Source organism: Muntiacus reevesi, chromosome 2 (assembly GCF_963930625.1).
Source record: "Muntiacus reevesi chromosome 2, mMunRee1.1, whole genome shotgun sequence".
NCBI classification, from domain to species: domain Eukaryota; kingdom Metazoa; phylum Chordata; class Mammalia; order Artiodactyla; family Cervidae; genus Muntiacus; species Muntiacus reevesi.
Window position 1 is genome coordinate 263,029,548 of NC_089250.1, and position 27,785 is coordinate 263,057,332.

General features: G+C 62.6%; 1 protein-coding gene across 5 annotated transcripts; it reads right to left on the minus strand.

The window, feature by feature from the left end:
* Positions 1–497: 497 nt before the first annotated feature.
* CIC (capicua transcriptional repressor) lies at positions 498–27,785 on the minus strand. 5 transcript variants are annotated; one of them, XM_065926180.1, is made up of 21 exons: positions 27,703–27,785; positions 21,724–24,519; positions 9,738–9,887; positions 9,416–9,650; positions 9,183–9,312; positions 8,906–9,088; positions 8,660–8,825; positions 7,626–7,828; positions 7,312–7,537; positions 6,608–6,711; positions 5,147–6,362; positions 4,872–5,059; positions 4,375–4,496; positions 4,111–4,277; positions 3,720–4,010; positions 3,301–3,623; positions 2,768–3,021; positions 2,515–2,669; positions 2,304–2,435; positions 1,596–1,727; positions 498–1,492 (listed from the first exon to the last, which is right to left on the minus strand). In XM_065926180.1, exons 2-21 carry the CDS (start codon positions 24,506–24,508, stop codon positions 1,125–1,127), a joined length of 7,530 nt encoding a protein of 2,509 aa, XP_065782252.1. In that variant the 5' UTR covers positions 24,509–24,519; positions 27,703–27,785; the 3' UTR covers positions 498–1,124. The 5 variants fall into 5 exon arrangements, with proteins under 5 accessions (XP_065782252.1, XP_065782253.1, XP_065782251.1 ...); XM_065926181.1 differs by lacking the exon at positions 27,703–27,785 and adding an exon at positions 26,916–27,035 and having other exon boundaries at positions 2,515–2,666; XM_065926179.1 differs by lacking the exon at positions 27,703–27,785 and adding an exon at positions 26,916–27,035.

Consider the following 27,785-nt stretch of genomic DNA (forward strand, 5'->3'; position numbering starts at 1 on the left):
TGTGAAAGCTTTCTGACCTTCCCACCCCTGGCAGTCAGCCCTGTACACAGTGTATGGGTTTTTATCTCCCCAGAGAAGCACTGTCCAAGGCTGTGTGATAGAGTCGGAAACCGGGAGAGGATTCCTCTGCCTCGGCTGCAGTGCTGGCTCAGGCCACACGGGGGCAGCAGGGGTCACTGGGACAGGGCGGTGCTCTGGTCCCACTGGCCTCCCCACCCAGTGCCTGCCCTGGTTCAGACCTCGAGTTCAACTGGAATATGAAGGGTGAACTGTCCTTCTCACAGCACCACGTCACACGCCTTCCCCAACCATGCCTGCCGAATGGCTGAGTAGGCATGACTCTGCCCACCAGGTCCCACTGATGTAGGGGATGGTCCTGGGATGGCAACCCGCTCCTCACAGTGGTTAGGGGCAAAGCCTGTAAACCCATGGCCATCTGGGGGCCAGACTGGTATGACCCACATCCCTTCTCCCTTGAGAGCTGGCAGCCACACAGGTGTGTTAAACAGCTTTAATCTCATCATTGCGTCTTCTCAGCACAGTAAGAAATATTGCACATGATCAACATGTTTTGTTCTGGGGATGGGGACAAGGGTGGGGGAATCACCTTCTTAGAAAGTACAACCCAAGTTGGGAGGGCAGAGGGGGTGGGGAGAGAACCCTCCCCATGCCTGTGGCAAAGTGCAGGAGCCCCCACCCCCAAGCTAACCTGAGTCCAGCCCCTCTGGGGAAAAAAGGGGTACATGAACTCCCCCTACTCCACAGGCACCTCCCTGTGGCCCGAGGCCCATACTACCCTCCAGCTGGCAGCCCTCACACGAGCCATTTTGCATAAAGTACAAGTGAAAAGGTCTGAAGGTAACACACTCCAGGTTATGTACAGGGGCTCGGTGGAGGGAGACTGTGCCCCGCTTCCCCTCAGCCGCCCCCCCCATCACAGGGAGGGAGCTGTGGGGGGAGGGGGTAGACAAGGGAGCAGGCCTCATTTCGCCCCCAACTGGAAAGGACGAAACGGCTTTACTGGGGAGGAAGCAACCATCCTGCCCCCCCCCATTCCTGCCACCTAACATACTGTCCATGTCCTGAGGGGGGTACTGTGGGTCTGGGGTCTTCTCAGGAGCCCCTCACCTGCCTGTGGCAGCTGTGGAGGGACCAGAGGGGGGTGGTGAGGGTTGGGGGGGCCCCTCCCAGCCAGGCTGTCCAGGCCCCGGCTCTGGGGGTGGAGGCAGTGGCGGGGCAGCTGGGGCTGTGCCAGAGTCCGAGCCAGGTGAGGTGGGGTCAGGGCCCCCCGCGGGGCTAGGAGTGGGGACAGGGGCAGCAGCAGTGCCAGTGGGGGGCGGTCCGGGGAGGGGGGCCTCGGCTCCTGGGGGCTGTTCTGAGGGAGTGGCCGCCTGCATGATCTTCTGGCGCACCTCACGGATCTTCAGCTGCAGACAGACCTTGGAGGGGAAGATGTCCGCGTAGCGGGCCTGGAAGGCTGCTGTGGCCTGGGCTGTGGGCAGCAGGGGCAGGCAGGGAGGGGAAGAAGGGCAGGGTGAGATGAGTGGGTAGGCCCCCTCCAAGTCCCCCGCCCCGAGACGGCCAGCTGTGCTCACCTGACGGGAAGAAGCCGTGGTCCTGGAAGAGCTGCATGACCAGGGCCCGGCGCTGGTCCAGGGTGCGCCGCAGCGACGAGTAGGGCACCTTCTCGTACTCCAGCTCCCCGAGCACGTCCTCAGCTTCTGTGCCTGTAAGCAGCGCAAGGAGCCCGGTCAAGCCTCCCGCCACCGTGCAAGGGTCCACTCAGCCCTCACTGAATCCTGTTTCACACTGGGGTTCAGAGAGGGAACCTCCCCAAGGTCATATGGCAACTTAGGGGCCTGTGAGACTCCAGAACCAGGCTTCCCTGGTGGCTCAGCAGTAAAGAATCCACCTGCCAACGCAGGGGACATGGGTTCGAACCCTGATCAGGGAAGATCCCACAAGCCCCGTGTGAAGCAACTAAGCCCTCAAGCCACAACTACTGAAGCCGTTGCATCCTAGAGTCTGTCCTCTGCTGCAAGCGAAGCCGCCACCGCAGTGAGAAGCACGAGCACCTCAACTAGACAGCAGACCCCGCCCGCCACAACCAGACAAAGGCCGCGCGGCAATGGAGACCCAGCACAGCCAACAAAACACAACACCTCCAGAACCCACCCTTGGCCTGCTGTCCTTCCTCTCAGCGACACCTGGCCCACTCTCCCACCTTTAACCCTGTTCCTGAGACCCCACCCCTCTTGGAGGCCCTGGGTCCCTCACAGCTCTGCCGGTCACCACGCCAGCACCTGTGCGTTCAAAGGTGAAGATGTCGCCCTCGCACTTGGCACTCTTGGGGGTGTTGGGCTCCGAGCTGCAGCTGGAGCGCCTCCTCATCTTGCGCTTGGGCGAGGTGGGGTCCTCGGGGGCTGAGTCCAGATCTGTTCAGACAGAAGCAGGCTCAGTGGCCATGGCCCCCGTCTGTCCTCCACCTCCCCCGGGCACCTGGCGCTTGCCTACCAGTGGAATTCTTCCTCTTCTTGCGGTAGGAGCCCAGGATGGCCCGGGGCGAGGTGGCCAGAGACTGCAAGGTGGGAGAGGGCAGCACCTCCTCAGGCCGGAACTCAGGCAGCTCGGCAAAGCGCTCCTCGAAGTCCACCTCCGACAGGACCCTGCTGGAGAGCAGGCAGGGTCACTTCCTCTGCCCCCGCCTGCAGCTGCCCCCTCTCCCAGCAACCCGCACGCTCCGCCCGGTCCCCCAGCCCATGCTCACTTGTCCACAGAGTCAAAGGTCTTCTTCAGGGGCGGGGGCCGCACCTTCACCTTCTTGCCGGCACTAGCCGCCTCCTTGCGCTCAGGGGTGTCCCCGGCCGCCCTCCCACTGCCGCCCTCACTGCTGCCGCTGCTGCTACCAGGAGCTGGGGCTGGAGCCAGGGCCGGGCTGGGAGGAGTGGGGGGCTCCCCTCGGCTCTCCAGGCCCAGCCCGGGGACACGCCAGTCTGAAGACGAGCTGGGGAATTTGCTGGCCTGGGGGGTGGGTGAGGAAGGAGATGGAGAACACGGGTCAGACTCACCAGGGCAAGACCCAGAAACAGAGGGATCACAGAGATGGACACTGACCGCTGAGACATAGAACTGTACCTCCTGAGATGCAGGACCCAGCCGTGCAGACAGACAAGCCCGAGGAGAGCCCACAAGGGCGCGGATCAGACAGGAAGAGGGAAGAGGGGTGGGACAGAAGAGGGGACAGGGGACAGGAGCAGAACCAAGCTGCGTTGGCCACCCCCGGGCCCGCTGGGCACTCACCATGGTCTCCGGGCCCTTGGTGCTGGTCTGCTCCTCAGCAGGTGGGGGCAGCGGGGGACTGCTCCGGGCTGTGGGAGTCCAAGTCTCGGGGGGCAGTGGAGGGGCTGGTGTTGCTGGCCGCCCCTCAAGCTCTGACTCGGACGCTGGGGGCTCACGAGCTGGGCCAGGCTCCAAGGGTTGCCGGGGTGCGGGGCCTGGCCTCCCAGGGGCACCAGCCTCGAAGGAGCCCACGGGAATGCTGGCGATGGCCGCCTTCACTTTCTGGGGGGCCTTAGGGGTGGGCCGCTGGGCCTTGGGGGCCACTAAACTGTATGTCATGGAGCCTGCAGGTGGAGAGAATATTTGCTGAGCCAGGCTTGACAGGAACCCATGCCCTGGGTCCACCGACTCAGCCCGCCCTCACCTGGCCTGACACCCACCTGTGGCGCTAGGGAAAGGGCTGGCAGGGGCCGGGGTGGCAGCAGTGGGTGCCGGTGGGCCCTTGGGCAGGATGGGGGCAGCAGGTGGGGTGGTGCTGGTGGCCACAGTGTAGACCAGGCCTGGGGGGGCCTGGGATGGCTGGGCCAGGGGTGCTGAGGAGGTGGGTACGGGGCTGCCGGGGTAAAACGCTGTGATGACGGGACCACTGGCGGCTGCGCAGGTGGGAGGCAGCTGGGGGCTGGGCACGGGCGACACGCCCACCTGGCCAGGAGCCAGCAGTGGGGCTTGGCCTGTGGAGAGAGAGATGGCAGAGGCAGGGGACCAAGTGAGGGCCTGGGCTGCCTCAGCCCCACCCGTGGTCCCCAGCTGCCAGCCAGGCCCACCCCTCACCTGAAAGCAGGGGCTGCACGAAGGCGGGGCCGCTGGGCCCCAGCGAGGTGAAGCCGAGGGCGACTGAGCTCGTGGGTCCATACGAGGTGACTGTTCCAGGCTGACTAGAAGCAGGACTGGTGCCCAGGGGCAGCGCGTGCCCACCTGCCGACTGCACGTAGGTGATCCTGCCACAGGGAGAGGAAAGGGGAAGGTGTGAGGAGAGCTGGCTCCCCCAAAACCCTCCCCTGCGCTGACTCCCAGGTGCGGGCTCAACTGCCATACCGCGTGGAGGAGGGCAGCAGGACCTTCTGAGGCTGCGAGGCAGGGCCGGGGAGCGGGGCCGGGCTGAGGGGCGGCACCAGGCCGCTGGGTGTGCTCACAGGCACCGGAGTCAGCTGGATGATCTGCGGGCAAGGGAACCATGGGTGGGGCTGAGCTGGGGCCCCACAGCGAGGCAGGGGAGGCCTAAGACCTTGGAGGCTGGATCTCAGCAGAGACTCAGAAGGGAGACATTAGGCTGGGGCTGGGGAGGGTGAAACCAAGGGAAAGAAGACAGCGAGAGGCTGGAAACACAGAAAAGGGACAAGGGGCGAATGATGAGGGCAGAATCAAGATACTCAGGGACATCAAGCCAGGCAGTGAGACAGGAGCCGAGACACCAAAGGGAAGAAAAGGAAGAGACTGAACGATAGGCAGGCACAGAAACCACGGGACGCAGAGACCGACGCCCAGAAGGGAGGAGCAAGGGGCAGGTGGGGCCCGCACCGAGGTGCGCTCACCTTGCTGGGTGGCTGAGCGCCGTTCTGCACAGGTACTGAGAAGGGTGGGCTGACCAGCGGCAGCGGCTGGCCGGCCCCTCCTCCCCGCATGGACATGCTGGGGGTGGCCAAGGGCACGAGTACCTTCCCGGGCAGCAGCTGGGCTGAGCCACCTGGGGGCGGGGCCTGCACAGGAGACACGGACTGGGCTGCGAAGTGAGAGACGGGAGGGCAGGTGGTCACACGGGAGCGGAGGCAGCCGGGCCCGCTCCTCGCGCTGCCCGCCCGGGCCTCACCTTTGGGGGGCGGGGCAGAGGGCACGGACTGCAGGATGGGGATGCCAGGAGTGGGTGCGGTGGCAGCCAGGACTTTGCCGTTGGTGGAGGTGCCCGGTGGGAGGGTGAAACGGATGCTGGTGGTGGGGGCAGGGCCGCCGGGCGCCGCTGCCTTGGTCCCAGGGGCCGGTGCCACTTGCAGTTGCTGGGGCAGCGTGGGCAGAATGTACTGCACCTGGGTGATGCCCCCAGCCTTGCCCAGGGGACCCGGCTGCAGGATGCCCAGGGGCATTGGCCCATTGGGGCCACTCCCAGCACCGGCCCCCGAGCCCGCAGCTGCCCCACTGCCAGGGCCCCCCTGGGCAATAAACTGGACAGCAGGTGGCGCTGGGGCCCCGTAGCCTGGGGTGCCCACCAGCAAGTTGGTGACGGTGGCTGGCGCCTTCCCCACCGTGCCCAGGAGGGGCCCAGCCACCAGGTGTGGGGGCGTGGAGGCGGCCGCTCCTGACTTCTTGTCCGAATACACTAAGCTGACACCCAGTGGGGATCCCCCCGGTGCCCGGGACCCAGTGACCGCCTCAGTCCTGGCGCCAGCTGTGTCACCAGGAGACGCTTCGGCCCGGCCGGGAGCGGGGAAAGGCTTGGAGGCAATGGGCACAGGAGTGCTGCTGACGGGCCGCACCACGTTGGTGACCATGGTGGCAGCCGGGCGGGACAGGGGGGTTGCCGGGGCCCCGTAGGCCAGCGAGGGCGCCGGGGCTGAGGGCACACGCGTGCCGCTGCCCTCCCGCTCCTCCTTGTTAGAGGGCAGGACCAGTGTCTGCAGGACGCCTCCTCCGCCGCTGGGAGGCGCCGCGATGACTGAGGGGCCCGGTGGCTCCAGGCCGCCCACGCTTTCAGGTCTCTTGCGACGGAAGGTGGCAGGATCCGTGGGGAGAAACCGGGTGGCCTTAGAAGGTGTTGCTGGGCCCCCAGTTCCAGCGGGTGGGGGACGGAGAGGGCCTGTGGTGCTGCCCTGACCTGACTCCTGGGCCTTGAAGGTCCCTGAGCCCAGTGGGAAGGAGGTGGCGGCTGAGGAGGAGGAGGCAGCAGGCGAGGACGCAGAGGAGGTGGGCCCGTAGCCTTTGCCGAAGCCTGCAGGTGGATCTGGGGGCCCTGGAGGCTCAGGGTCCAGCGACGGACGGCAGTGAGTAAAGGAGGAACGGATCACAGGTGAGAACACCTTCCGGCCGAAGCCCTGAGTGGAGAGAAAAGGGAGACACAAGCATGTCAGGGGAGCCTGCCACCCTGCCATCCCTGATTCCGCGTCCTGCCTGGCAGCCAGGCCAGTTGAAGGCCTCCACTCATCCAGGCTGAGACGCCCATGGGGCAAATAGCTCACCTTCTCTGAGCCTTCATCTCCGCCTCTCTTGACACAAGGCAAAGGAACAGTCCTCCTCCCAGGACACGTGGACCAGACAACAGCAATTCCCAAGCACTCACCTTGCTGCCCTCCGGGTCCTCCCCAGAGCTGTCTCCACTCTCGCTGTCAGTCACCCGCTCCTTGCACTTGAGATCGATGTCAGTGGTGCCGAAGCCGTCGTCAGCTGAGGGAGCAGATGCAACACTGTTGGCAAAGGGCTGGGTGCAGGGCTGCCCAGAACGGAGAGTCTGGAGCCTGGCTCTGGCCTCAGCTCTGCCCCGTGCTGGCTAAGTGTTGTCCAGGAATGCTGTTCCTCAGACCAGGTGTGCCCACCTGCCGGCCACCAGACCCTGAGAGCAACAGGAAATGGCACCTGACCCTACGCCCCACTGGCCCGGCCATGCTGGTGTCCTCAGGATTCCTGTCTGGCCTTCAGCTTCTTCTTTTCGTTTTTTTGTTTTTTTTTTAACATTTATTCATTTGGCTGCACTGTGTCTTAGTCACAACACCTGGGATCTAGTTCCCCAACCAAGGATCAAACCTGGACCCCCTGCATTAGTGGCATGGAGTCTTAACCACTGGACCACCAGGGAAGTCCCTGACCTGGGGCTTCTCAAGGGCAGGGCTGGACTACCTCGGTAGGGCCTGTACTAAACAGGCCCAGGATCACAAACGGGGAAGGGAAGAAAAAGGGGCCGAAGGACCTGGGCCAAATCTCCACCTAACTTTCCCAACCTGAGCCTGCTGCTCCCCGGCTAGGACTCTGGGTCCTGAGACAGCTTACCAATGACATCATCGTCCCCCTCCTCCTCACAGATGACCATGCGTTCCTCATCACTGGTCATGTCCTCACTGGCTGCACGCTGGGAGCGGGAAGCCCGGGTGGGGAGCAGTGGGGGCCGTCCACTGGCTGCCAGGGTACCTCCCTCCCCGGGCGCCGCAAAGGGGCCTGGAGCCCCATACTGGGTGGAGGGCTTTGGACCAGCGTAGGATGTGGGGCCAGACACCATCTGCAGGGCAAGTGCAGGAAGAATTCAGCCAGGGCAGTCACCTCCCTCCCTGCCCGTCGCCCCTACCCCTGCGGCCTGCCCTCCAGACCTGAGTCAGTTCCTGCAACGCCTGGCTGTCTACCTCTCCGCCGTCCAGGCTGTGGACCCCGCTGTGGGAGAAGGCGCGGGGCCGGGCCGAGCCAGGTCCCCCGACGGCGTGCAGACGCTCTGCCCCACAGGAGCCGCTCCCTGGAGCCTTGGTATCCGAGCTCAAGAGTGTCTGGGCCGTGACAGACAGGAGCTCCGAAGACACTGCAGGGCGGGAGAGACAAGGTTACAGGCAGGAAGCCTGCTACCAGCGCCTAGGCTGGCCAAAATGTCCACAGACACTTCTAGATACCGGGTGGAAGCAGGTTGGATTTCTTGGGCCACCAGGCAGAAAACAGACACCACCCACCACCCCAGCATTTCCCACAACTTCCTGTCCTCTGGGGTTTCGAGGAGTGAGCCCACTGCTCCCTGGGAAGCGGCCTTTCTGAGGGGAGAAAAGCCTGGAGACAGGTACGTGCGGCACTGCTTAACCTACAGCCACTGGACTATCTGAGCCTCTGTTCCCTCGTCTCAGAGCAAAAGGAACATCCCTCGCAGGGCTGTGGGCCAGAACCCATGGGATCTCCAGAAAAGCGCCTCAGGGTGGTGCACTTCATAGACACCCTCAGTCAGCAGCAGTAGCCGATAAGGGCCTTCTGACTGCGGCCTCGAGAGCCAACAAGCTGTGGTTTAAATTCAGACTCGGCCACTTCCTAGTATTTTGTGACTTCAAGGAACTGATTCTGCTTCTCTGAGCCTCAGTTTCCTCATCTAGAAAATGGGCTTTGGTTTTGAATGCTAGACATTATGCTCTAAGAAGTGCCTGTCACGTAGTAAACGCTCAGTAAATGGCACTTGATGATGAGACTCCTGTTCGGATGTGTGACCTTCCTGGACCTCCCTGACTCCTTCACCACAGCTCAGTGTCAAGGCCTTTGCGGTGAGGGGCTCAAAAGAAATGAAGCCGAGAGGAGCTTCTGGGAAAGCGGGCTGAGCAAGCGAAGGGGAGACTGGTGACCCACTGGAGGGAAGCGGGCAGAGGGGCTCACTGACCTCCGGGGGCAGCGGCAGTGCCTGTCTCCGACATGCTCCGCTCCCTCGGCTCCTTGTGCCCTCCTGCCAGCCCCAGGCTCGTGGGCTTGGCCTCTGAGCTGGACTTCTTCCGGTCCTTGTTGCACCACTTCCAATCTGGGTGGGCCTTAAAGTGAGCCTCTTTCACCTAGCAGGAAAGGGCAGGGAGACCCTTCACTCATCCGCCCGACCGGAGGAAGCTGAGGAGCCGAGAGGTAGCGGCATTACCTGGAAGGCCAGGTCGTGGTACTTCTGCTTCTCCTTGGGCCCCAGGGCATACCACCACTCGCCCAGGATCTTACTGACAGTTCGGTTGTCCTGGTTGGGGTGGCGCTGGTGGACCAGCGCCCGGTGCCGCTTGCTGAAGATCATGAAGGCATTCATAGGCCGCCGGATATGGTCCTTCTCCCGCTGCAGAAGACAGCGGCCCGCGTGGGATTGTTAGAACCTGGGGGATGGGTTGGGTGGCTTCGGGGTGAGCTAGGGATGGGAGGAGATGAGGCACCTTGTTGGGGCTGCGTCCATCCTTCTCTGAAGATGAGTCTCGTTCCTTGGGCAGGGCGCTGAGGGACTGGGTCCGGCGTTTCCCGGGCGGCAGGGGCAACTGGATCTCAGGAGACATGATGGAGAGGAAGCTGTGGGGAATGAGATGTGATGGAGACAGAGCAGCAGGGACAGGGAGAGCTGAGTCTCCGGCCACGCCCCCTCCTCCCTGGTCCCAGGCATCAGGGTACACACGCATCGTCGTGGTCACTCTCTGTCTCGCTGTCCAGCCGCGGCTCTCCTGGCGGTCCAGGGGCCTCCTCCTCCGTGGTGGGAGGGGGGCCTTTCCCAGGTTCCACCACCCCCAAAGTGTGGGGGGGTCCGGGCCCTGGGCTCTCAGGGCATGTGGCTCCAGGGGGCCGCCCCGGGTCAGCATTCCCTGTCCCGCCCAGTGGCTGCTCGTGAGCAACGGCCGCCGACTCAGCAGGTTCTGGGGGCAGAGCAGCAGGCAGGTCAGAGGGCTCCAGGGCCATCCCGACCCCATCCCCGGGCCTCCCCACGGCCCCCCGCCCCTCACCTTTGCTCTGGTTGGAGGCCACGGGGTGGCTGGCAGGTTGCTGGGCCTCACTTGGCTGGACAGAGGGGTCAGGCTGGCTGGGGGCCAGGAAGGGGACTAAGGAGTGCCAGGGGAACACGGCCACAGAGCGAGGCTCCACATTTGTCCACACTGTGGGAGGGAGTCAGCTGAGCGGGGCGGCAGGAGAGCCGGGCCGGACCCCCCCACCCCAACACACGCTCTCTTCCACCCTGGACAAGGCGCCGCCCCCTCTTCTTTACACCCTCTTCCCCCATCCCAGAGCGCCCTGGGCTCAGGCGTGCGACATCACTCAGGAAGAACTCCTCACTGACAGATTTTTAGATTTATAAGAACAAAAACAGAAGCAGGGAAGGAGTCCTTACACCCCACGCCCTCCCCCACCTCCACCTCCACCAGCCTTGCCACCAGGGACCAGGCCAGAGGAACAACTGGCTCCTGTCGCAAACCAGGCCATGACTGCTTGCCATCTCACTCTCGGAAGACCTTGGCGGGGCTGGAGACCCTCCCCCAGGCGTGCCCCATTCCCATCACCACGCCTCATCCGACAGAGCCCCTCACCTTGGCCTCACATTCCCTTTCTCTTTTCTTGAGGCAGATGGCCCAACCTCCACTCCCACTCTTCTCCTTCCCTCCTCTCCCCACTACCCACAGGGCACGGGATCTCAGGCCTTTCTCCTTGCCTCCCTCCCCCTACCACAGACTGCAGGGACCCAGACCTGCCCTTCCTGGGCTGGGCACTGGTGGCTCCAGCATCCTTCTCTTCTCTCCTCAGAGAGAAGTCTACTAATTGTGAAGGGGCCTCTCCGCCTTCCCTCACTTGACACTCCTGCACTTCCCTCCAGTATAGTGGCCAGCCCTCTTGCCCAGAAAGATGGGAGGGTGTGGTAAGCTCCTCAGAAGAAAAGGCAGGGACAATAGAGCAGACAAGAGAATTGTTACGAGACCCTGCCCAGGCAAGGCAACAGCGCCAGGTGTTTCCTTGAGAATATGCAGAGGAAGGTACCTCCCGCACCAGGGGCCAACCTTCTGTTCCAGGAGCTGGGTGGTAAGAGAGCCAGCCTGAGGCTGCGGCCCACCCTGGCTGGACTCCTGGGGCTGGCCCAGGCTGGGAGTGGGTCTCCTTCTCACTGCCAGCTCCCTGGGGGAAGTGGAACCCACAGAAAAGGCCCCTGCTAGGGGAAGACCATGAAGACAGGAGGAAAACGCCCTAGCCCCGGTCCCCATCACTCCAGGCTCCCCCTGATCTAGACCAATTTGACCTCATCTGACCCCGCCCCCCCAGCAATCCCTTCGGAAAGCAGGCCTGGTGGAGCCCCTATGGGAGGCACTGGCCTCAAGACCTGCTTCTGTGAGATGCTGCCAAAACAAGAAGTAGACATCAAGGCAACAGGAGAGGGACAAAGAAGCCACCACTGGAGAGGACTCTAGATACTATGAAAATCCCATCCCTACCACTGGGGCACTGGAGCCCCACAAGTCTGCTGGACCCTCAAACCCACAAGTGCCTTTAGATAAAGACCTGGACAGGTCCCTCTCTTCAGAAAGATCTTGCCTCCTGATCTTCTGCTGGGTGAGAAAGAAGGCGCCCAGCAGACAATGGGAGGACCGTCCTTTGGTCCTGTCCCTCCTGAACTCCTCCCCAGCACACTACCCTCCAGGTTCCTGGGTCTCGCCCTCTCTCTCCCTGAAGAGCACACCACAAACACACTACTCTTGAGCAGACAGTGCCTCACTCACAGTCCCAAGACCTGTCCTTAGACCCACTTCTCAATCACAGCCCCCAGCGCCTCCCCACTATTTCACACCTGGGACCAGGTCTCACGCTGCTACGATTCTAACCCATGCTCCAGAACCAGGTACTCTGCACCCTTCACCTCCTATGACAACATACCTGTTCCACCCCGCACCTAAACCCCACAGCTGTCCCCAGCTACGCCCCACTCTGCACTCTTATCACTCTGCTACACTCCCACCTGCCGTCACTAACCACTCGGCCCAGCCGAGCTCTGTAACTTTCCCCTCTACTCTGCCGCCACCGTTCTCTTACTGTAACCCCATCACCATTACTCTGCACTCAGCACCCCGACATCTTGACCCCTGCAGTCCCAGGGCCCAGGCGCTACTGACCGAACATGCCGAGGCCACGGGAGGCCGCGCCGGACGCGGGCACCAAGGGCCTGTGGGCTGAGTACATGGTCCGGCGCGGGGGGGCCCGGCCGGGGCTCGCGCCTCCTCAGCGGCCGCCGCCGTTCCGCCCGCCGCCGGCTCCTCGGCCGCCGCCGCTCGGGCCCGGGGGGAGCTGGAGGCCGTTGCCACATGCCCCCCCCCCCCCGCACGCCGCCCCCCTCCGGCCGCCCCACGCGGGGGTCTCTGCCGGGCGCGCCTGCGCACAACGCCGCCTGCCTCCCGCCGCCCGGGGGGCGGGGGGAGGTCAGAGCGCGCCGGCCCCGCCCCGCCCCCCGGCGCGCGCGGGGGCCGTCACGGGGCGCGCGGCACGGGGGCCATCGGCGCCGCCCCCTCCTTCTCCCTCCTCCCGCGCGGAGCCGGGCGGGCGGGGCAGGTGGGGCGGGGCGCGGCGCGCGTGCGCGGGGGCGGCCCCCTCCCTTCCCCGTTCGCTGGCTCGCTCCCTCCCTCCCTCGCAGCTCCGGCGGGTAACGGCTCTGGCCCCGCGCGCCCCGGCTGCCGGCACCGCGCCCCGCCTTTCCGGGCCTGGGGCCCGCGGCTCAGCGCGGGGTCGGCCTCCGGCCCCGGGCGGGCAGCCGGACGAGCGTGCGTGCGTCTGTGCGCTCCGAGCGAGCCCCGCGCCGAACCACCGCCGCCTCCCCGCCCCGCCACTACTACGCGCTCCCCTCCCCCCGCCGCACCTCCCCCCGCCCCTTCCCCGCTTCCCCCGCGGCCTTCCGCGCAAGCCCGGCCCACCGCGCGCGAATCCATTGGCTGCCGCCGCCGCGCGCGGGTCAGGCCCCACCGCGCCCGCCCCCATTGGCCGCCCCGGGGGAACGTCAGTCATATGCAAATAAGGGCAGGGCGGGGCGGGCTCCGGTTGGACCCAAGCCGGCCCGGGGCGGGACCGCGGGAGGAGGGCGGCAGGGAGGGCGCACTGCAGTAAAGGCACCGAGCCAGGGGGGCGGTTCGGGGCGCCGTGCTGCAGAGGCCCGGGGCTGTGGGTGGTACTTGTGTGTGTCCAGTCCGCGCGAGGAACACGCTCACGCGCGGCTCGGCCCACCTCCCTCACGCCCACCTGGGGCGCGCACGGCCCCACTGGGCAGACGAACTGCGTGTAGGGTTGGGCCAGCCACCCCTGAGCCCTCACCAACTCTCACAACAGCAGCCACAAACTCACACACACACACTCCTAGACAGACTTTCCTACCACACCCATTACCTTATCCACACCCAGGGTCACATGGACCCTCCCTCTTACACTCTCACACGAAGTCACACACCTAGAACACTTCCTCACATAAATGTACTACCTCCCACACTAACCGTCCATCACGCCCCGCCCACAGTCACACATACTCGTTCTCACCCATCCTCTTCACATCACCCCTATCATACATGCCCTGTCATACATGCTTCATCAAAGCATATCCTCGTCACACATCCCTGTGCATCATCATACAAACACACGATATATTAAACAGGCAGAATCATCTCCTACACCTCATCACAGCCACTGTTTGTCCACTGCACACACCCTATGTCCCTCTAACACAACCAACATTCGTGGCCTTCCTGGCACTCCCAACCCCAACACAGGTAACTCTCACAAGTGCCATCATACTGACCCCACACACTATATACACTTACCCCAGTGAGCACTACTTCAGTACCCTGGCTCATCAGGTATACAAAGTGCCATGGCTGTTCACCATCATTGAGCAACCCCACCTGACACTTAGCAGCCACCTGGGACCCTCCACCTCACAGTGTAAGGCAGGAGGCCACCACTCTATTGGGAGTCACTGTTTTCAGAAGAAGGAAGAAGGGAAACTAACACGGGCTGCTTCGTTTGGGGAGCTTGTATGTATGACCCTGTGCGTTGAATCCTCACAACCACTAGGAAAGTACACTTTATTATGCCCATTGTTCAGATGAGAAAGTGAGGCTCAGAGAAATTGAATAAACGGTGCAAAATCATGCAGCTGGGACATAACAGCCCAGCACTCCAACTCAAGTGCTCTTTCCGCTAATGAAAATTCAACCTCAGGGTGGACATAGGCAGAGACTCCCAACCCAAAGGTGTGGGAATATGTTCAAAGATTCAGAGAGACTGATGAACTATAGAAAAGTCAGAGGGCACACAAAGAGTCACAAAGTCTGGGGCCCACCAGGCAGAGAGGCAGTGGCCCTGGATCACGCAAGAGGGGCCCTGAGGTCACATCCTGTGAAGGCAGAGGCCTGGGGTCACAGCTGAGCAGGTCAAGACTGCACAGGCTCAGATGGACCAAGACTGAGCTCCTACACAGGTGGGGTCAGTGACAGGCACAAACACTTTTCCCAGCCTTCTGCACCTACAGACATGAAGGCATGGAGAAGGGGCAAAAACCAGGTAACCTGAGCTCAGAGGGAAAGGGAAGGTCTGTAGCCCTCTGACCTCCAGCGACTGCAGGGCCAGACTCTTGGCTGTGAGCCTGGAGAGATCAACTGAGGGACTATTAGGTGACCACCCCCTCCTCCCTATGCAGCCCCAGACTCAGACCCTCCATTACCTCACTGCCCCAGGGACTGCAATGTGAAGCAGAAATCAAGACTGAAATCAATGTGGCCTGCTCTATCTCCCCATGGCTGCCCCCTCCTCTCCCCACCGGTGAGTCACCTCCTGGCAAGTTAACCCCTTCCCCACTGCAATGCAGCTCAGGGACTGAGCTCAGAGGAACCCTGCCCCCAGTACCCCCACTTCTGCTGCGTGAGAAAAGGAGCTAAGCCTGGCACAGGAGGGAAAGAGGGCCCCAGACATCTGGGAGGGTTGCACATCTGGTAGAAGGCAGTGCCCACAGAGGAGGGATGGGAAGAGGCCCCTTACAGGGTAGGGGACAGCCAAGTGGGGGCCCAGCCTAGCAGGGAGGGGCCGGAATCCGGGTGGGAAGGGCCCCCCTGCCCTGGGCACTGGGCCAGCCCTATACTTAGTTTCCATTGTTTGGAATGGAGGAACACTGGGTGGGGGTGATTAGGAGTAGAGAAGAGGGAGCAGTTCCATGTCTTCAGCCATCCCCAACTCTAACTGGGGCCTCCCTGGTTGGAAAATGCTGAGGAGGTTCCCCAAACCAGGGCCTCAGCCCCATCTGAGAGGGAGTGCTCCACCACCCTTCACTCAGAGCAGGTACTAGGCAGAACTACAGTGCAGCTCACCCCTGCACTACCCCATAACCAACTCCACAAAAGGTTCGGCCCCAAACAATCCCCAGGGCCCCACCCCACCCCAGCCTGGGGACAGGGAGCCCAGACAGAGACAGCAACTGCCACCCAGGGTGGCACAGGCTGAGGCCTGCCCAGAGCCTTGGGGCGCACAGCCAGGGATGCTGACAGACTGAGGGACAGGCAGACATGCCCTGAACTCGCGGGCCCCCGTTTACTGAGCCCGAGAGGCACCGCGCCCTGCCGCCTGCGGCTCCCCACCCTGCTCTCCAGGCCCGGGTCCCCGCCTCGGCTCACCACCCCGGTGTCCCCAGCTCCCCTCACCCGCTCTCCACATACACACCCACCCACCCACCCCGGGCGGAGTCGGCGACGGCCAGGGTTGCCTGGGGAACGAGCCCAGGATTGGGCTGGTGCTGCTCGGAGGGATGGGGGCCTAAAAATAGCGCCGGGGTGAGTCAGTGTGAGTGGGGCTGGGGTAGGCAGGGGTACCAGAAGGGAAAGAGAGGCAAGCGAGAGGTGTGGGGGAGGCTCCCCAGGGATTGGGAGATGGGCGGGATAGGATGGAGGGAAGGATGTGGATTTGGGGGTAGAAAAGGGAGTCGAGGGGGAGTGTACAAACGCCGGGGCTGAAAGGGCTGGTCCGCGCGGGCTGAGGGAGGCGCCACTGCCTGGGCGGAGGAGGGGGCGCCGCCCTGCGTTCTCCTCCCCAACCCCGCGCTCACGAGATTTTCCACTCGCCGCCTGGCCCACAGCCAGCCCTTGGCGGGCCCCACAAAGCCGCTTTGTGCTGGGAGGGCGGGCGGGCGCGCGCCCGGCCGGCCTGACACCCACGCGGGCCGCGGGCCAGCTGGCACCCGAACTGTCTGCTGGGGGGGGCAGGTCCCCCACCCAGCCCGAGAACGCGGCCGCGCAAGGGTTAAAGGCGCAAGGGCGGGGGGAGCAGGTCTCGACCAATTGGCGTCGGCGGGAGTGACAGCAGCCAATGGGAAGACCCGAGGCCAGCCGCCCCGGGCCTACCCTCCAGGGCGCGGGAATGGGCGCGGCCCTCACTGGGTGCAGGTCTGGATCCACAAAGCCCCCGATGCACCCTCTTTCCCTGGCTGCTTCGTATGAAACAGGCACAGAAGGGGGTAGGATCTTGCAGTCAGGAGGTGGCATGATCAAGATTTGAGTCCCGGTTTGCCTGGCTTCACGATTAGCTTTTCCACCGAAGTGGGGAGACGGGGGTTCCCTGGCCCAGGCCCCCAAGCGGAGCGGGAACAGGGAACCGGGTGCGGGCGGAGGCGGCGGCGCGGCAGGCTAGGGTCCAGCCGCCTGCGGTGCAGCCGCTGCCGCCGGTGGTAATGGGAGCCAGACGCCGTCGTCGCCGCTAATGCGCCTCCCTCCCTGCCACTAATGGAGCCATTAACGCCCGGGCGCCGGGGGCTGCGGGCCACACACACCACCGCGGCGTTGCGCATGCGCAGGCCGGCAACCCGCCCCCCCCTCAGCCACCCGCCGCCACCAGGAGGCAGCCTGACCCCTTGCAGTGCCTAGCGCTCGGGGCTCTTCCAAGAAATCTCCAAGACTCACTCCTGCTACCTCAAAAGAGCCTATTCGCTCCTCTCTCCTGTAATTCACCCTCTTCTTCCCAAGCTAGGTCTCCTTCCTATCCAGGGGTCTTTGACAGCCTGATCCAACCCTTTTCCTCTGCTCTGAACCGTTTCTAGGCTCTTCACGGGACTGACACTCAAGCGTGGCCCTGCTGTACCTGTCTTCCTTGGCACCCTTCTGCCAAGCCTAGGCCCCGTATCGGCTCCAGCCTCAACTGGCCACTCCAAGGCCATGCACTTTCACCCCTCCTGTCCTTTACTCCTGTGGCTGCCTATGCCTGGATGACCCTTCTCTTCTACTACCCTGAAATCCACTCTCTTCCTGCTTCAGCTCCAATGTCACCTCCAGTGAGAAGCCTACCTGAACCTCCCTCATCACCTCATTCATTCAGCCAGAGTTGCCTCTCTCCTCTGCCCTCCCCTGGCTCTGGCTCTCTCTGCTCATCCTTGCCTGTGCCTGTGTCCACATATGCCTTTCCCACCCACTTTACCCCAGGGCTGCTCAGCCTGGGCCAGGGAGAGGGGTGAGGAGGGACTTCTGGTGGGAGAGGCAGGGGTTATTGTTTGAGACAAAACAGAAATTCTGGTTGGGCAGAGTCTGGATCTGCGAGTCAGGATGATTACCCCCCACCCCCACCACCGCCCCCCTGGCTCCTCTTGGGGCCTCATTTTCCCAACGCACCCAAGCACAGTGGGTGGATACTGCTTGGTCTCTGAGATCCTGCCTGTTGGGACAGACTACTCGTGGGACTCAGTTAAATGGAGCTGGCACCAAAGTGTCTTCTGAAAGGTGATGGGGGTGGGGGTGGTAGGGGTGATCCGGGTCATGCCCTCGAGCAGGTGGGTGGGCAGAGGAACAGCTTTCCTGCTGCTCCCCCACAGCCGGATCTCCTAGCTTGGCCCCCAAAGCCCCCGCCTTCCTGCCTGTCTTGGGAACAGGTGCTTGGGTGTTGATGGGTCTGTAGGATAGCTCCCGACAACTCTCAGCAGCTTTCAGGACAGTAGCGAACATTTAATTTGTCAAGGACCAAGAAGGGGCCTTCAGGCCTAGACATTACCCCAACACTCCCCTAAGAGGGAGCAAGAGACCTGGTGCTTAGCAACTCTCCAGTGACTTAGAGGAACAGAGTTCCTGATGTGCACAGAGTGGGAATGAGGCCTAGGACAGGGGAAGCAGGTCTGTCTAAAGAATGGAAGGAGGAGGACCAGAGGGTAGGCCAAGGCTGGACCAGAGACAGAATCCCAGATCGGGGCGGGGAGTGGGGAGGAGGGAGCAAAAGAGAAAGAGGGTGGAATGAAAGTTCCAACAAGGACTGGTATCTAAGGAGGTACAAACCAGGAAAGCCATTGAGAGCCAGACTCAGGGAAAGCCAGACAGAAGTCCAGAGAGGGAGACTCAGGTGCAGAAATAGAGACCTGGGCAGAGACAGACATAGGCACCCAAGGGAGAGAGAGATACGCAATGGCTCAAACAGGCAGATGGGCGGACAGGCCCAGGAGAAGGGGCACTGCCTGTCAATACGGGGAACCCAGGCAGAAGCCGGGAGTTGGAAGGCAGGCCATGCCAAGCACGAGGCTGAGACATCTGGCCTCCTAGGCCAGGGCTGTAGGCCCTGGGGCGGCTTCCTCTCCGGGGGAGCAGGCGGGAAGAGTCAGAGGGAGGTGGCGATGGCAGCTGGCTGGCCCGGCCATGCACAGAATGCGGAGAATGCCGGCCCGCCTGCTCCAGCAAGTCCCCCAGCGGAAGCAAATGCCTGGCGGGGGGCAGAAGCAGGCAGGCTGCCCTGGGCCACCCCCTCACACCTGCTGCCCTGATGGAGGGTCAGGCCCTGGCATGGGCGGTCCAAAGGGGCCAGGGTGATAGCTTCACTGTGCCCCTGGGCACGGTCTGCCCTGTCTGGGCTTCAAGACAGAGAAGGCCCCAAGGTGCCTACTTCCCAAGGCTTTAGGAGGCCTCTCAGAGAACAAAAGGGCCCACTGGCTGGGAACCTGAGGGCAGCCTGGATACCTCAGCATGGGTGTAGTCAGGGAGGCGCGGCTCAGAACCGCCGGGACAGGCACTGGACAAGTTCTGACGACCCGGTGGCTTCCAGCAAGGGGCCTCCCCTCCCTGAACCTCAGTCCCCCTCCCGCGACCGACAACAGGGCTGGTCACTGGTAATCCCTGTTTCATAGCGTCAGGAAGTTTCAATGAGACAGCCTCATCCCTGAGGCTGGGCATGTGGTATATGCTCAATGAAGCGGGCTACTATTACTGTTATTGTTATCATTACTGAGAGTGCCCAAGAGCCTGGGCTCTGGTGCCAGTCTGGGTTCAAATCCTTGCTCTCCCTGTTCCTAGCTGGGTGACCACAGGCAAGTCACTCTGCCTCTAGGACTGCAGTTTCCTCCTCTGTCCAGTGGAACTAATGGTCCTGCGGAGCTCCTGGGGTCTAATCACGATTCAGTGAGTAAAGCTGTCCTAAGCACTTACTGAGCAGTGTGCCAGGCACATGCTTGGGTGGTACTCAATAAATTATTACTCTTACTTCTGGTAGGAAGGGTCCTGTGATCTAGATTGAGAGATCCGATTCAAGACACAGTCCTGCCCCTCCCTGGCTGGGTGACCTCCATCAGGACTCATGTTTCTGTCAGGGCCTCACTTTTCCTCATCTGGAAAAAGGTGGCAGGAACCCTGCCAGACCACCCTGGTAGGCATCAGGTCACCCTCCCCACGCAGCAGCAGTGAGGGTCATGACCCAGCGGTGCTATATATGAGGGCAGTGTCAGGGGGCTGCAGGCATGTGGGGGGTGGGAGGCTGAAGGGGATGGTTATAGAGTCCTTCTGCTTCAGTGTCTTCACCTGCCTAAGGACAGGAATCCCTGCTGTGCCCACTTTGTAGAATTTTGCTCATATCAGCTACAAAATAACAAATGTAACAAATGTTAGGGGTGGAGCAAAAAACACCTCAGTATATGAGCATAATAGGCAAGTGCCATCTCTGTGTCCTCTGCCCTGAGTCTGGGCTGGAACTGAGTGAGGGCAAGGCCTGGACTCCTTCATCCACTAGTCTTTGTTCCAGCCCAAGACACCAGCAGCTCCTACCAAGATCACACGTACACCTCCTTCCCTGGTCTCAGGGGCTGGAACTCACCCTATATGGTACAACTAGTAGTACAACTACTAGTACATAGTACAACCCATAGTACAACTAGTTCCCTAATGCCCTCAGGATAAAGTTCCCAAGTCTTAGAAGGACCTTCTATGAGCTGACTTTGATGTGCTGCTCACCTATGAAGCTACACATCCCAACACTCACCCACCGTCTAGAGCCCTTGACTTTGCAGATTCAACTTCCTTTAAACTTTGGCCCTTGCCTCAAGGCCTTTACACAAATCCTTCCCTCTGCCTGACGGCCCTCCTGGCCTTGCCAGGCTCCCTTCTGCACACCCTTCAGGCCTCACTTTAGAGGGCTTCCCTGATGGCTCAGACGGTTAAGAATCCACCTGCAATGCAGGAGATCTGGAGGTTCGATCCCTGGGTTGGGAAAATCCCCTGGAGAAGAGAATGGCTACCCACTCCAGTATTCTTGCCTGGAGAATCCCATGGACAGAGCGGAGCCTGGCGGGCTACAGTCCACAGGGTCGCAAAGAGTCAGACATAACTAAGCGAATGAGCATGCATTCACGGCCCCTTCTCCAAGAAGTCCTCCCTGACCACCCCAGCCCTAACCACGCTGGACAGCCACTATCTGGGGACAGGTCTGTCTACTCTAGGAACCATGAGCCCTGTGAGGATGGGGCTGTGTCCTTAGCATCAGCCAGCACAGGGCCAGGCATAGAGGGGGCCATCAGTCAACAGTGAATGAATAGGTAAATAAGAAAAAGATGCTCGGGAAGGGGTGAGTGACGGGTTTGTCACCCTCCATGAAAGTTGCTCTGACAAGGCCCAAGCCAGATGGCTCTGCAGCCCCATCTCAGAAATGCCTCGCCCCCACCCCTGGCCTCAGCCCTCTAGTCACACCAGCTGTCCTCAGCTGTGCTTCTTCTGACCTCGGAGCCTTCCCATGAGCCTCCCAGGAGGTTCTTCTGTCCCAGGGTTGCAGGTTCCAACTTCTCCTCCAACCCCTGGCTTACACGCCCTGTCCCGAGGGCAGCCAGACTAGGTTCACCTCTGGAGGCATGCCCGGCACGCCCCTGGCTCCCCGCCAGGGCACTGACCACACCTGTGCTATTTACCAGGTACAGCAGCGAAGATGAGGTCTCCAGGCCTGGGCCTGCTACCACCTGGCAGAAGGACCCACTGGAGCCTCAGTCTTCCTATCTGTAACCCAGGACTGTGGCCAAGTGGTCACGAGCCAGCTAGCCTGGGTTTGAAGGCTGGCTCCGGGATTTACTAGCCACGTGACCCTGGGCAAGTAACTAACCCGACCTCAGTTTCCTCTTTTTTTTTTTTTTTGGCTGCACCATGCAGCAGCTTACAGGATCTTAGCTCCCTGATCAGAGATCAGACCGGGGGCCCCTGTAGTGGAAGCGTGGATTCCCAACTACTGGATCATCAAGAAACTTCCAGTTTCCTCTATAGGAGCCTACTCACAGCAAGGATCAGTATGCTGTGAGTGCTACGTTAAGGGGTGGGTGTGAGGTTAGGAGAGATAACCCACTCACAGTGCTTATCACAGTGATGCCCCTGTCAGTCCTCAGGCCATGGGAGTTGTCATCATGATTACCATCTCTGTTACCCCATCAGCTCTGGGGGGGGGGGCTGGCTTTGAGCCTGCACTCTCAGAAAAGGTCTGCTGATTGGTGGACCCCAACCAGGAGGCCTCTGGAAACACAGGATTGAGCCTTCAAAGTCCACATGCTCAGTCTGACACAGGAATTCCATGGGAACTTCTGTGCAGAGGGGAGACCAGCCTTCCCCCTTGAATGCTCCCCGGGGAGGGGAGCTCACCTCTCTCGAGAGCCACTTTGCCAGTCGACCGGTACAAAATGAGCCCTCACCCAGCCCCTCCAGCAGAACCTCTTACCTGTCCCAGGCCGGCCCATGATGACTTCCTTTTTGGGGGCAGGATGGCTGGTATAGCTGCTGGGCACCAGGACAGGCAACAGGGCAGCGGGTGAGGGGTGGAAGGCCACCGGCTGAAAGGGTGAGGAGGCCAGGCCAAAGGTGGGCATCGGCTGGGCCACGGCAGTCGGCGCAGCTGGAGGCACAGTGATGGGTACGGGGGCCGGCAGAGGTGGGGGCAGGCCAGGCTTCCCGCTGGCCACCCCGGGGGGCACTGGGGTCTCTCGGCAGCCCCGCCCGGGTCCCCCGGCCCGGGCCTCACTGCCAGTGCCCACCTCCCCGGGGAACTTGGAGGGCAACGGCACGTCCGGGTTGCGGACGATGACGGGCGAGTCCCGCTGCACGGCAGGCACCCGGCGCACAGAGGGCCCAGGGTCCGAGGTCAGGCCGGCAGGTGGGGGCAACAGCAGCAACGGTGAGGGCTGGCGGGAGCGGGAGAAGGGCACAGCGGGCGACACAGCTCGGAAGCCGGCTGGCGTGGAGGGTGTAGGTGTGTGGGACACCGAGTCCACGCCAGAGTCTAAGCTGTCGCTCTTGGGGAAGTCCGGGGCGGCTCCTCCACCCGCTGCGCCGGGGGCCCCCAACGCCCCCGGGTGGGGCAGCAGCTCTGTCTTCCGTCGCCCAGGACTGATGGGCACAGTAAAGGTCAGGTTGGTCTGGAAGGTGGGGAGGATGCCAGAGGAATGGCGCTCTCGGGGGGCAGGTGGCGGCGGGTGGGGGCCCAGGTCTGGTGGCGTCAGCACACCTGCCTTAGGCGTGCTGGCGCTCAGGTGGCGGCTGCGGACAGCGGTGCGCTGGATGACGGGCGAGGCGTTGATGGGGCTGAAGTTGGCAGGGCGGAAGCCGAAGAGCGGTGAGGGCGAGGGCGACGGGGCTGGCGAGAAGGGTGACTGTGTAGACACGGGGGAGAAGGAGGGTGTGCCCGAGCGAGAGCTGCCCAGGGACACCAGCATCACCGCCGCTTCACACTCGTCAAACTCAAAGCGAGACAGGTCGGCGGGGGCCACCAGGCGTGGACGGGAGTCTCCGCGGGCCGCCACGCTGCTGGCCTCGCTGTCCCGCGACGTCTCGTCCCCCCAGTCGAACTCGGTGCTGCCCTCACGGGCCGCCACGCCCGCCGGCCGCCCGGCCCCACCCGGACCGCTGTCCGCCAGGCCCTCCATCTCCTTGGTTCGCATGGACAGGTGACGGGAGCAGTAGCCCCGCCGCTGGGACTCCTTCATGCAGCCGTCTCTCGAGCACAGCCGTCGCCACTGCTTGCCGTTGAACTTCTTTCGGATTCCATTGGGCGTGCAGACCACGTCGCCCTTTTTGTACTTCTGCTGGGCCGCCGTCAGGGGCGTGCGGGCCCGGGCGGCCGGCGCAGCCCCCTTCTCCAGTGAGGCCACGCTGCTGCTCCGGCTGCCACCCTGGCTCCCTTCTTGGCACGGGGAGGGCTGCTCACCAGGGCGGCCTGGGCCTGCAAAGGCCGGGGACTTGGGCGGTGGTGACAGGAGCTGGGGCGGCAGTGGGAGCAGAGCCGGGGTGCCCAGGGCGGGCGGGTGCTTCTCCTCACTCTCCTCACAAGTCCCAAGGTTGCCACCGAAGCTGATCTTGGAGACCTCGGCGTCCTCAGGCTGCTTGGGGTCCAGGGCAGCAGGGCAGGGGGTAAGCGTGGCCCCGGGCTCGGCCTGCTCCTCCTCAGGGCCCGCTGGGGGCTTCCTTGGCAGGGCTTCGGGCTCCCAGGGGGGCCGCAGCAGGCGGAGGCTGGAGCGGGCCACCCACACCGCCTCCTCGGGCTCCCGGTGTGGCGGCTGAGGCGGCTGCGGCAGGGCGGCTGGGCCCAGCTGGGAGCTGGGGCCAGGGCCGAAGCGGACCTTGTAGGCGGCGGGCTTAGTGGCCACCTCCACCACCACACCCTCCCGGTAGGCCGCCACGCCGGGCTCCACGCAGGTACAGACCGCTGTGCCCACCGCCAGCGCCCCTGGCGGGGGCGTGGCATCCAGAACCACATCCACACCCCCGCCAGGCACCCCCTCATAGAAAGTCAGGGCCCGGTCCCCGTGGAACTGCACACCCAGGTCCTGGCTTCGGCGCACCTGGCGCACCACAGCCGGCAGGAAGAGACCGTCCCCGCGCCGAGCCAAGACTCGCTGGGACCGCAGCTGCCGCAAGTCATAGCCCCCGCTGGTGCTGCCGGGGGGCCAGGGGCCCAGACCACAGGCTTCGGCTGGCTCATCCTCCAGGTCGGCTGAGTGCTCACTGGCTGTGTCGGTGGAGGAGGAGCGCGTGGAGGTGGGTGGCCGTGGAGGCACCCCCAGAGCGCCAGCTTCCTCAGGGGTCCGAGCCCGCTCTTCAGGGGCACCCACCGCCCCACTGCTGCCACTGCCGGTGCCGTGCTCCTCCACATACTTCTTCTTGGGCGCGCGTGACTTGAATGTGGCCGTCTTCCGGCTGAGTGAGGGCTCCCAGCGGCCCGCCTCCCCCTCCACCTTGGGTTCTTCGGCGGGTCCTGGGGCCGGGTCGTCGGAGTGCAGCTCCGGGGGCAGCCCCTCGGCCCCCGGGCCCCGCTCGGCTTCCTCCTCCTCGCCCTCCTCAGCCTCTTCGGGCCCTGGCTGTTGCTGCTGCGCCTCATCGTCTTCCTCCTCTGGCTTGTCCCCCTCCCCAGCCCCTCGCCGCCTCAGGGCCTTGGCCCTGGTGGCTGGTGGGGACTTGCCACCGCTGCCAGAACCCGGAAGGCTGGTGCATGCCTTTTTCATGGGCTTCATCTTTTGTCCACCTGCCGGGTGAGAGGATAGACAGGGATCATTGGAAGCAACCTCAGGAACCCCCCTCCAGACCCAGTGTCCCCCAAGACTTCCCACTTGCTGGGGCTACTGCCTCAACTCCATGATCCTCAAGATCTCCTGCCTGGCTATGTTCAACTCCTTTGGACCCCTGGCCGGCACCCAGACACAGACTGGCACCCATATGCCCTGAGCTATACACTCTGGTTCCTTGGGAACCCTCACATATTCTGCTTTCTCTGCAGAGGACAGTAGGTGCAGGCACACACTCTGACTGCCCCAAGGGAACCACGACTAAAAGTAACAGTTCACACCTATGGAGCACTTGCCGAGCCCTGGGCTAAACTTGCCTTTATTAACCCATTGCATCCTCACCACAGCCCTAAGAGGCGGATGCTACCATCAGCCGCATTTACACGGGAGGAAATTGGGGCACAGAGAGATCAAGCCACTCGTCCACATCCCTCCGGCTGGGACATGGCAGAGCTGAGATCTGGACCCAGGTAATCTGGCCCCCGAGTCTGTGCTCCTAACCATTTCAGTGTGCTGTCACATGATCCAGAGGGCACGCTGCCTTGCACTGTCACTGCCCAGAGAACACACACACTCACACACACAAATGTACAAGCACACAGTCACAGAAAGGGAGGTGACTGGGCTGCGATGTGAGCCTCTCTCTACCACCCCCACCCTGGCCCTGGGCAGCCTGGCATGGCCGGGCATTGTGGGAAGGAGTGGGCAGCTGCGAGTCCCAAGGGACAGCTGCCCACTCTGTTCTGCACACTAGGCCTGCCAGGTACAACCATCTCCCCAGATCCTGGCGGAGAACAGGCAGGGGCACGTCTGGGGCAAGAGCTCATACCCAGTGCTACCACAGGGCTGAACGTTAAGCGTGCACGCACGCACACACACACACACACACACACACACACACACACACACACACACCACAGTGGGACACAGGGCTACACCCCAGGGTTTCACGGTCCCTCTGGATGGGAGCCTACCCCTCCCCCAACAGCACCCAGCGTGATACCCGAAAGCCCAGCCACCCCCCTTCTGGCCTGCTTGCATCCCCGCCCTGCCTGGGCTGGCTCTGGCAGGGTGGCTGAGCCGACTAGGCCCCCCTGGTCCCCAAATATGCCCTCGGACTCCAGGTGGGGGTAAGTGGGAGAAGGTCAAAGACAGCAGGACAAGCCCAACAGGCCAACCTCACCCACTTCCTGAACAGTCATTACTGCCCGCCCCCTTTCAGGCTGCCCTGAGAAAAGAGAAGGGAAAAAACTTTACTCTGAAGTGACTAAAAGAACCTGAGAGGCCAAAAATGGGGCCCCTGGGAGGGTTCGGGGACCCAGGACCATAAGCCAAAGAAGATCCGAGGCACCCCTGACTCAGCCTTCAGGCTCCCACGGGACCCCGACCTCATGCTCTCCCACTTGGGGCCTGCTACTGCTTAGGAGCCTGCAGTCCCAGGCTGCCCCTTCTCTGAGCCCATCCTGGGGTCCTCTCGGGCAGAGGCTGGGGGGCCCGGGGCTTCTCACACTGGGGCAGGCACCCAAGTACCCAGGAGTTGGACAGCCACCACCACCTTCTCCCACTGACCTGCTAGACCACCATCCTGGGCACTGAGACCGGGTCCAACACAAACCTTTGCATACCCCACCCAGGGCCTACAACCACACTGCCTGGCACCCCTGGACCCTACTGTCTGGTCCAGATTCTTCACACCAGAAACCAAGCCTCTTTCCTTCCCCTGGGGCCTACTCTCTTCCTGTCCACCCTCTCAGGATAACTCCCACCCAAGGCCCTCTTGGGCCCTCACCTCCCTCAGAATCTAAGCAGTAACTCCTGAAGCCCAGGCTGGCCCAGGCTTCTCAGGGTCTCATGTCCTCTGCTCCCATCAGGCCTCCTGACACCAGCGTCTCTGCCACTCTCTTTCCCATCCTGTCACCATCTCTATCTCCACCTCTCTCTTCGCAGGCCCTAGGCCCCCTCCTCTGTCACTCCCTCCTTGTCACCCTCATCTCTCTCTGTCACCCCCTCCTCCCAGTCACTCTCATGTCAGCCATCTCTGGACCTGTCACCTTCTCTCCCCATCACCTCTCCTTGTCACCCCCTCCAACTCTGTCCCCTCTCTCTCCCTGTCACCCTGATCTAGTCCTGTCACCCCTCCATTCCTGTTACCAATTCTCTGCCCACCACCCGCTCCTTGTCACCCTTTTTCTGTCACTCCTTCTCCCCACCACTTCCTCTACTCTGTCCCACCTTCCCACCATCCCACTCACCCCTTTTCCCCTGTACCCCTTCCCCGTCCCTGCCACCTGTCCCCTCTCGGCCCCCAGCACCCCAAAACCCCCCTGCCTGTGTCAGCCCTGGCCCCGCCCCTCACCTCGGGCTCAGCGGGGTTTCGGGGCGGGGGGCCGTGGCCCCGGCTCGGTCCGGTCCGGTCCCTCCCCGCCCCCCCTCCGGCTCTCCCTCTCGATTCTCCCTTTTTTTTTTTACTCCAACACACAAAATGGTGAATGGACCTGCAACAGCTGGAGCAGTCAGCCAATCAGCGGCCACAACCCCGCTGACCGGCGCCGTTCTAGGCCAATAGATACTCAGAGCCTGGTCGGCTCCGCCTCTCAATGACGAGCGACGCTTGCCACAGCCAATCGTGCCCACCCGGCAGCGCGAGGGGGAGGGGCCAAAGTCCAAGATCGGCCTCCCTCTGGGACCGACACCAACCTGAGCCTACGACCGCCCGATCAGTCTAGGGTCCTGCCCTACAACAAGTGATGGACATCAACGTTGACCAATCGTAGTCCGTCTTAGTTTAGAATGACGAATACAGTACCCAGTCGTCTTGCACTCTATGCCGGAACCCAGCCTCTATGTAGGACAGTAGCCAGTGAAATGCAAGAAGGCGGGGCTAAGGGACAGGCTCTCCAATGAGCAGACTTAGAAGGCGTGGCCTGAGCGTTTGTTGACCGGCTTGTCGCAATTCCTGCTGGGAATGGTAGTCTTCTTACGTCTCTGGCCCATAGTCGACAGTACATGGCAGACTACAACTCCCATGTGACAGAGTGCCTGGAGCTCTGAAGAACCCGTGCGAGGAGAAAAAGTCGAAAGGGCAGTTCCTCGTGAGTCTCACTGGACGCCAGGAGCATGTTAGACCCAGGGCCCCGACTCACCCGGATTCCCGGCTCTGGCGTCGCTGCTGGCTCCTCTCAGTGGCGGCGGTAGAGGCACAAGGGGGAGGTACGAGGAGCAGCCA